A 9,716-nucleotide genomic window follows, 5' to 3' on the forward strand; every position below is an offset into this window, starting at 1 on the left:
ATGCGTTCCCTTTGGCTTGTGGTTGAAATTTGGAATTGTCCTTGTCACACAATTCTAGTTTTTCTCTTTTGACAAAAGTAAATGTTGAGTGATGAAAAGTGAATTTTTTTGAGTTTGATGCATAACATAAGTATGCTTGTGAATGAATAGCCAAATTTTTTTTTAAGATTGTCTATTGAAGTTAAAAATTCACTTGAAGGGCATTTGATCTCACTCAACTTGCATACCGCTTTGGTTTTTTTTGCTTGTGACCCATCTGACGTTTTGCTGAAAAAAAAATGGCAGGTTTTTGAAAAAAAAATGTTTTGTGTATTACCTTTTGAAAGCAAAATTTTGGAGAGATTTTTTTATTTGAATTTGAAATATATTTTGGTATGCTTTTGAATAATCGGTCACATGTCTTTGAAAGCATCTAAATAATTGGAAAGTGAGTTTAGATTGAAGAATTTTGAAACTTGCTCTTGATATTTTATATGTGAAATACCTTTTATTTGTAAATAAGAGTTCTGTTGTTGTCACTTTTGTTTGCCCTTTTTGCAGGTTGACTGATTGAAATAATTTGCTCACTGTGAATGAATTCATTTGATGGTGCTCTTTGACTTGGTTGTGCCCTGTTGAAATTGGTGATCACCTACTTCTTTTGCCCTGTTTTCCCCATTTTGGTTTTGGTGTAGAGGTACATTTTTGGCTATCTAAATTTGTTCAGATCTGATTCCTCTTTTCATTTCGACCTCAAAATTTCTCACATTTGGAATTTTTTTTACAAAAATTGAGTTGTTGTAATGTGAAGGAAAAATCTTCCTTCGTACCTCATTCAAAATTGTAACCTTCTTGGAGTACCAATTGAATGATGTGTGACAACTTGAAATGAATGATTTGAATGAAGGGCATTCTGTGTCAACATGTAAATATTTTTCTTTGTTTCTTTGTGGAATTACATGTTTTGTGAAGTGAATTTGAAGCATGCAATTTTTTTGAGATGACTGAAAATTTAACATCTCCTCTGATCAGAGCTAATTCATGTGTGATTTTTTTTCCGTTTTAATGAATGCTGCAGTTGCCATGTGTACACATTTTTGATTTTCGGATTCACTAGTGATTGTAAATATTGCAGAATTTGATATATGGCCATTTTGTATATTTTTTTGGTACCAATGAAAAGTTTTTGGTGCATTTTGAGAAGTGAAATTTTTTTTATCGAAATTTTTAAAGCACCCATGTTCTGTGTTAGCTGAAACACTGTATGTATAAAGAGAATTGCATCTGAGTAATTTGATTGTATGATGTGTAAAAATTTTGAAGAAAGGTTTCAATTGATGCAATGCCAAAATTTTGAATTTGATGCAAGGGTTTTGGAAATGAAATGTTTTGAATTTGATATTGTGAAATGACATGATAAAAATGTAATGCATCAAATATTTGTTGTAAAATGCCAATTTGAAAGTTTGAGTATCCTTGTATATATGGAGATGAATGAAAGTGAAAAAATATTTTGTTGATCAGGATACATTTGGCATGTTTTGGCCTTTTTGAGAAACCTTTGAAAGAGAGATTTTTTTTTTGAAAATTTTTGGCCACTTCGCTCTCTTTTGTGTTTGGCATTTGAAAATTTGAATTGTTTGCCATGCTTGATGCCATTGCATATAGTTGATTTTGAAAATTTTGGCAATTTTAAGAAAAAAAACAAAGTTTTTTTTGTTGATGCTCTTTTGGGAAGTTTTTGAGGCTCAATCGGAAGTGTTAAAATTTTGAGCAGCACGTGCCAATTTAATTTTTTTTTGTTTGCAAATTAGAGCTTTTGTACAAAATTGTTTGCCCTGTGTTGTGCATTCTTTGAGCATTTTGATGATTACGTGGCTTAAGTAGAATTTCGATGCACAATTTTTTTTCTGACTACCTCTTGAACATTTTTTTTTTGATTACACCTGTTGTGAAAGGCTTCTTTACAGCTTCTGATGTGTGCATGTGCCTATTTGTACTAGTTGTACCTGACGATTTTTTTTTTTCTTCTCCTGTTTCACCAATTTTTTTTTTTTTTCAAAACTTTGTTGAAGGGGGGAAATGTGGTGTAATTCACATTGGATTCCCTTATTTTTTTCGTTTGTTTCGATTTCGCGCAGGAGATTTCCTCAGAGCGAACTTTTGATCTAACCCGGTCTGTGATTTTAGAAAAGTGATGACGTCAGAGCAGACGGTTATTTCGTATGTGGCGCCAGTGTCTTTTTCCCCGCGATCATAGGCTGCCGAATATGGTAATGCTTTGTTTAAGAGTTTTGATTTGTGCATTTCGATCACCCGTTTTGTTATCGGTGTAACGGACTTTTTCGCTTGCCACGTAATTTGCTCGCATATTTCGGGAGTTCATAATTTTCCTCCGTGCTGTGTTGACGTGCGCGGGGCTTGTTTGTTTTTTTAGCGGATGTGCCGTTTCCCGCTATGTCTGGCCAAACTTCCCGATTTTGAGCCGGGGATGTTCATTATGTCCCCAACCTGCCTGCATGTGTGTGCTTGATGTTTTTGGATGTTAGTTCGCATATTATGATGGCCTAAATTGGATCTGATAATGTATTATCATTGTGTGCTGATGATGTTTCGTCCCAGTGCTGCCGACCGGGCATCGCACGGCTTGTGTGCCAATTTTTGTGACCTCATTCAACTTGGTGAAAATAAACTTCCTTATTTACCATTCTAAACTTTTGTGTGGACTTTTCATGTTTGGATTTCAGCGGGCCTGCGAGGCGAGATCACATGATGGGTGAGACACTTCCAATTTATTTCTGTAATTACGTAACTTAAAAGTGCCAACTTTAGTTATCTTTAAAAGTGCTTGACCTGTATGATGATGTCATGTGTGTCTGATTGTCCCCGTCATATAATTCTCACACTTACGAGTTGTACGCTTCATTGGTCAAGGGGTTCTTGTGATTGTCGTGGTTGCAAGACTCCGGCTTGGGTTCAATGCACCCACTATACGATACGGTTGCCTTTCAAATTAATTTCCCCCCTCACCTTGGGGGATCTACGCGACAATGGTATTGATAATTGGTTATTATAAATGTTTGCAATAGGATAGAAAGCTTTTAGGAAAACTTTTTACACTTGGATTTAAAGCAAGTGTAATTGTTAATAAAAGCCTTGTAAATCTAATGTACAGAGTAAGGTGAAGCCTGAAGGTGATCTGAACTAAGAAAAGCTTTGTATTACACATATTTTGGGGTGTCGTTCCACGCCTCTTTGTCAAGGGGCTCTTTACCAGTAGCAATGGCGCCAATTCACCACTGGAAATTCAACTTTCCCTTCTACCCAGAAGTATTCCCAATCTATAAAAATTACTTCTACAAAATTTTACTAAGGTGGAACTTACTTGTGGGGATTTGAATCATCCATGCTTTTGCAATATTTTATATGACACTTTCAAACAGGCAAGCTTTTAACTCCCTCTCATTTCTCATCTGTTTCAGTTCTTGCACAGCAACTGTCCAAGCAGTTATTACTTATTTAAAATCTGGTAAGAATTTCTAAAAATTTCTCTCCTATTACATGTGATCAAAACTGAAAACCTTCAGTGTTAGAAAGTACTAATCGAAACTTTTTGGCATTTAAAACTTATTGCGATGGGTTTTTGGGGAAACAGTGAATTTTTTTGTGACTGAACAAATATAAAATGAATTTTTTTGTGACTGAACAAATATAAAATTCTCATAACAGTAGACATCCTTTGAATGGTGGAATATTCTCTGCCTCGTAATCAGTCAAAATTTAGAATTTTCATTTCCTCTCATACTTGTCTGCATTATATAAAGTTCAACTGAAACAGAGTTTGCTAAAATTTGGCTTGAAACAAATTAATGTTGATTTTTAAAATAAATTGTTCAAATAGTTTTAAACTACTGCAAATTTATGTTAATTTTTACATTTTAGAGAGATGATGTTCATATTTTTTCAGATAATTACTTTTGAATTACTTTAGTTCTTGATGAGACTTATCCTTAAACCATTTCATCTAAGATCTGAATCGTAGGAGAAAATACTTTAAAAGTGATGCCATTTTTCATTAAAGTTGATCTGGTTTTGTGATGCTCACAAAATTTAGCAAAGAACTTATGCTTGAATTTTTTAGAAATGCAACTTGATACCAAAACAAAAGTTTCACAAAACTGACCTTGTAAAATGAAAGTTCTCCAAGTTCAAAAAATGTTACAGAATTACCTATCTTAATAAGTTTTTTACCTACCTAGACTGTAAATAAATTAAAAAAAAAAAGGCATTAGTCAAAAACATGTTCTTTACTGAAAATATTATAAAAAAAACTAAAAGCCTAAATATTTGGAAGGACAATAATAATTGACAAACAAATATAAAAGCAGATTTGTGCTATTATTCAATGAAAAAAAGCCGCACAAAATGCTAAAATACAGACGTTAACTAAGTAATTTAAACTGTCTCAAAGTATTAAAGTCATGCCACATTAAATATAAAATCACAAAGCATGTACACTAATTCGTTTGAAAAACAGTATAAAACCCAAATCAATGGGTCTACCATATAAATAACTAAGATGACAAACTTTTATACTCCAATCAAACAATTGTGATTTACCGACAGCAGTTTCATGTTTTTGCTTGAACTACTTTCAATGACTGAAAAGAGAAAAAAAAATGAATGCAAACTAACCACAAAATAATTATTATAATAATTAAAATCAGCATAAATAAATACATCATAAATAACAACAGCAAAAATACAAACTACACCCTTAAACCAGCGGTTGCCAAGCTTTTTTAATCATGAATCCCTAAAAATACGCAAAGTCTCCGGTTGACACTCGGTAAAATCATTAAATAAAGAAACATACATCATGTATGTATTTCTAAGGAATTTTTTTTTGACAAAATACAATTTTTTTGAATCACTAAAAAGGTTTTTGATGATACTTTGGCATCAAACTTACTAGTTTCAGTCTTAAATCACCTAGGAGCTTCACATTTAATTGATTTTTCTGTTTCCTTAAAATAAAATTAACATGACTGAAGCCAGCTTCATCCACATACAAGCTTGGAAAGGTATTTAAAAAGGAAAATGACGTGAAGTTTAGGATATTTTTCCATAATACAGTGAAACCTGTGTATAATGATATTGTCTATAACAATAACCTGTCTATAACAATATTTTTTTTGGCCCCAGCAAAATGTCAGCATGAATAATCAAACTGTCTATAACGATAACCTGTCTATTATGATATTTTTTTTAGGACAAAACAGTATCGTTGTAGACAAGTTACTGTATTTATACCTGTCTAAAATTTACTGATAGCCACATTAATATATATGTATATATATATATATATATATATATATATATATATATATATATATATATATATATATATATATATATATATATTAGGGTGGTCCTTATTTATATGGGAAAATTTTTTTTTCGGAATTCAACAAGTGACGCCCGCTAGTTTTGTGACACTATAATAAAAAGTAACGTGTGCAAAATTTGAACTCGATCGGTCAATAATAACACGTGCCCCTAGGCCGTTGAACTTTAACACTTTTGATAATTTTCTCACAAATCTGCGAGTTTTTACTTCAGACTCAGTACATCGTTTCTCTTAGGTTTGCAAAATATTTTTACAGTGAGGTAGCACTAAAATTAATCTTTTTAATTACTTGATATCATCTAAAGATTTTACGTTGAATAAGAATGAAATAATGCTTTAGAAACTTTCCTTAATCGTACGCTTTTCTCAATGTATCTCGATAGTGTATTTTTTTCCGATAGTCATGGACGGTCTGTAAAATCAATTGTTTTTGTGAGTCATATTTGGTAAATTAGTTGTGAAATTCTTCGATTAATATTGTGCTTCTCTTTTAATTGTATCATTCACAATTTTCAGTATTTTAACGATCTCTCTTCCCTTTAAATAGCTTCCTTCATTTTGCCGTGAATCAGAATCAAATTGGAAAAAATCTTTTAGTATTTGTAACTTATCAAACAGTTTTATTGACTCGTAATTGATTCTATAAAGAGGAAGATCTTTACTAAAAAAATATTCCAAATCATCTACTGTTACCTGATATTTGTTAAACAGTCATCAAACACATCTTCCTTATCACAAGCATTTTTTAGACTAGTCATTCCTGTCTTCAAATCTAATTCCTTCATCTATTACCGACAATGCTACTAGTTTATCCCCTAAATACCATAAGTGATTTATGAATTTTCCAATCACTGCTTCTGCTGCATGTTTATCATCATTTTGTACGCTGCTAGTTTTTCAGATATATTATATTATTCAAAGGAGCCTCGATTGGTTTGCTGCGAAAAACCATATCTTCATACAGCATTTAATTGTAAAACAGCAGTGAAGGGCTTTCTTTTCATGTAAGGTCAATTTAAATTGTTTCCTAAATATAAAAATTTTCAAACAAAAATTCCTTTTGCCACCCGTATGGCTCAGGGATAAGTCCAGGTTGCCGAAAACATATCCCTTTAGGAGAAAATTCGCCAGGAAATGTTATTACAAGTTACAAAAATTCTTTGTAATCTTTCTCAATTCCGCTTTTTACGAACAATAATATGTCATCAACTTCGTCTTTTAGAATTTAAGTGGTATGTGTAGTTGATTGAAATGTTATAAGTTCTGAATGATGGAGATCTTTCCACAAAGTTTTGAAGCGCTTAAATAATTGAATATCTGATCTAGAACTAAGAAAGACAAGAACTTCTTTAAGGACACACTCTGCAGTACGATTTCAAGTGCATGATGATGGCAATCCAAATGTAATATATCACCGTTCAGTTTTTGCTCTAAAAAATTGTATGCACAATTTACACAGTTGGTATTTCAAGTCGTTGTAACAAACACTACAGCTAGAGCAGTTAGCAATTAAGATCTATCATCTAAGATATCATATACAACTGAAGAAATATCGAAGGCATTCCGAGCAGCTGTTCAATATTAGGACCTAAAGCTATCACGGTAATCCTGTCGCCGTTTTTTTCCAGTTATATCTGGATGTAGCTTTGTATCCCAGTGAGTAACTACAAAATCTGAACTTAAATTCATGAAATTTAATTTTACCTCTCGAAGATTTTCTCTTGTTCTCTTAAGGAATGTACGATTGATCACTAGGTCATTTGGATTTAAATTTACTGCATCTACATAGGCTGTAAATAAATAAACACCATCTTTATCCCTAATATGGCATTTGTCTAACAGTGATGAAAGGCGAGATGATATCAATAGTTGGCAAGCTTTTTTGCATTGTGATAGACCAGCTGTAGAAAACAAAAGTTCAACGGTTAGGATAGATACCCATTTCGGTTTCTAAATCTTGTGTATCGCAAGAATTTGATTATAATAAAGGACTATGTACTGAAATAGAAGAAAATTAATTTATAGATTTCTACATTGTTCTGATCTGAATATATTTTTTTTATTTATGTTTTAGCTATGTAAAATACAGTATATTTTATGTTAGGAGAAATCGAGGATTTTTCGAAATTTATATTTTTAAAATTAAAAATTGCATAAGCATTTAGGTATGTTTATAACTAAAGAACAGCGAATTAAAATATAATTGCAATTACTTATATTTATAGCATTGAAACCTTGCGACTCTGTTTGCCACACCTAATACATACACAGGGAATTTTGTAAATCAACACCCCCCAAAGCCTAGAGGAGGCAATTTGTTGTTGTCAAAGGTCATTCATTAATGGCTTAGGCCATTCATTAATGGCCTATAGAATCCCTTGGTGTCCATCTTGGTGGGAGGAAACGTTCCCCGGCCGCTTGGTTGGAATAAGCGCAGAAAAACGGTATGCTTGACCCAAGGCCATTAGTGTACGTGTACCCTCTGTAACATGTTAAATTTTACAGAATAAAAGTGAGAGAATGTTCAGTCTGGAAGTAGCAGCACCTATTGAGGTTCAAAATTACTAGAAATATAAAACGTTAGAATATTTTTACATAAAAATGAGAAAATCGGCAATTTTTTCTTCGAAACTCAAAGAAGGGGGCCCTAGGGGCACGTGTTAATATTCATGGATTGACTTAAAATTTTGCAAGGATCATTTATTTGTGTAATGGAACAAATTGAGGGGGCGTCGCGTAAAATATCTGCAACTTCAAAAAAAAGGACCACCCTAATATATATATATATATATATATGTGTATATATATGTGCTTCAAATCATCTCACAAATGTCTGTTGATATTTTTAATTTCATAAATTGGTCATAATCCATTTTGGGATGCTCAAATTTTCAAGATCTTCAAAGTGTAATTTGAAATCTTGCGTTATTATTTGAAGATAGTTCGGGCATATTTCTAATAACATGACAGAAAATTTAAAAATATTAAGTTTTATGCAACCATAAAGAATGTAAAATTAATTCAACTTGAAGACTTAAAAAATTTGTTTGTGCCTGAATTAATGCAATATTTTTTTTAATAGAGACATGTTTGAGCATCAGTTATTTGTAAACACGGGGTATTGCATGTCAACCTCCTGTATTTGGCAAGAGAGCAGTGTTAGCTGAGGTGGGTGATGACCTTTCTTGGCTCATCAGTTAAACCAAGACATCTACCCTTAAGAAAAAGGCATGTTCCTTCAACCATTTTTTTCTACCTACAGCTCAATCAGTATCCATAGCTTATCCCAGTGACACCCCACATTATAAAATATTACAGAAATTTATAAGTCCAGAGTGCATTTAGTTCTTGAGTTAAGAAAATTCCACATTCATTCGTCAATTAAATATCAGTTCAGAGAAAGTATTTAAAGTGCTAAATTATAAAATACAGCAAACTACTAAATAATCATAACTGGGCAACAGTATAAACATATGCCAAAATATGACAACTGGAAATAATCCTAACACATCTTACATTAGTTATATTCACTCCAGTCAGTTTTGTTACTACATGTGGTACTTTTGCAATGATATCTAAAACTTCTCCAGTCAATTTAGAGGCTCCAACATCACTTTTTCCATCTGACACCATGACTACTTTGTTGCACTGTGTAAGAGGTGCAGCGATTTCAGCAGCAAGCTACAAGATGAGGGAAAAAATTAATAAATAAAAGAATAAACACATACATAATTAATATTGAAATGAAAGATTTAACTAAAGTTTTAATTTCTGAAATACAGTCGAGTCCGCTTAATGGAATACTCAATTTGCCTTTAAAAATCATTCTAATAAGCGGGATATTCGATTATCCGGGATAAAAATAACACACATCAATGGTGTGGTACATTAGAATTTTATTACATTAAGTGAGATATTCTATTATCGGATATTCCATTAAGCGGGCTCGACTGTACTTTAAAAATGAAAAAGGGCAGTAAAAGACTATGCCTGAGAGCCAAAGGCGAATTATAACTTGCAACATTGAATATTTTAGGAATAGGATTCAAATGAATAAATTATTAATGATAAGCAGCAAAATCTGAAAATTAACAAAAATCATTGAACACTATGCCTGAATCATACAAGATAATGATAACTGGCAAACTAAGATTTTTTTCAGAATCTTGGTTTCACCTTTTTTGTTTGGCATGGTCTTAATTTTGTTGGCATAAAACTGAACAGCAAAAGCAAAATCACAATGAAAAATTACTTGGATCCAGATACTGAAATTTTGCTAATTACAAACTTAACTCAGGATACAGATATTATAATGAATAATTTGCAA

General features: G+C 32.1%; 1 protein-coding gene across 1 annotated transcript in view; it reads right to left on the bottom strand.

Annotated features, from left to right (window-relative positions):
- Nucleotides 1–4,523: 4,523 nt before the first annotated feature.
- Nucleotides 4,524–9,716, bottom strand: part of LOC129224382 (flotillin-1-like) — a 28,439-nt gene continuing 23,246 nt past the window's right edge. The window contains exons 11-12 of the mRNA XM_054858823.1: nucleotides 8,906–9,070; nucleotides 4,524–4,640 (exon numbers count right to left, since the gene is read on the bottom strand). Of these exons, the coding sequence (XP_054714798.1) occupies nucleotides 4,611–4,640; nucleotides 8,906–9,070 (195 nt within the window). The 3' untranslated portion in view covers nucleotides 4,524–4,610. The remainder of the gene's footprint in view (nucleotides 4,641–8,905; nucleotides 9,071–9,716) is intronic.

Source organism: Uloborus diversus, chromosome 6, assembly GCF_026930045.1.
Source record: "Uloborus diversus isolate 005 chromosome 6, Udiv.v.3.1, whole genome shotgun sequence".
In the NCBI taxonomy this organism is placed as follows: Eukaryota; Metazoa; Arthropoda; class Arachnida; order Araneae; family Uloboridae; genus Uloborus; species Uloborus diversus.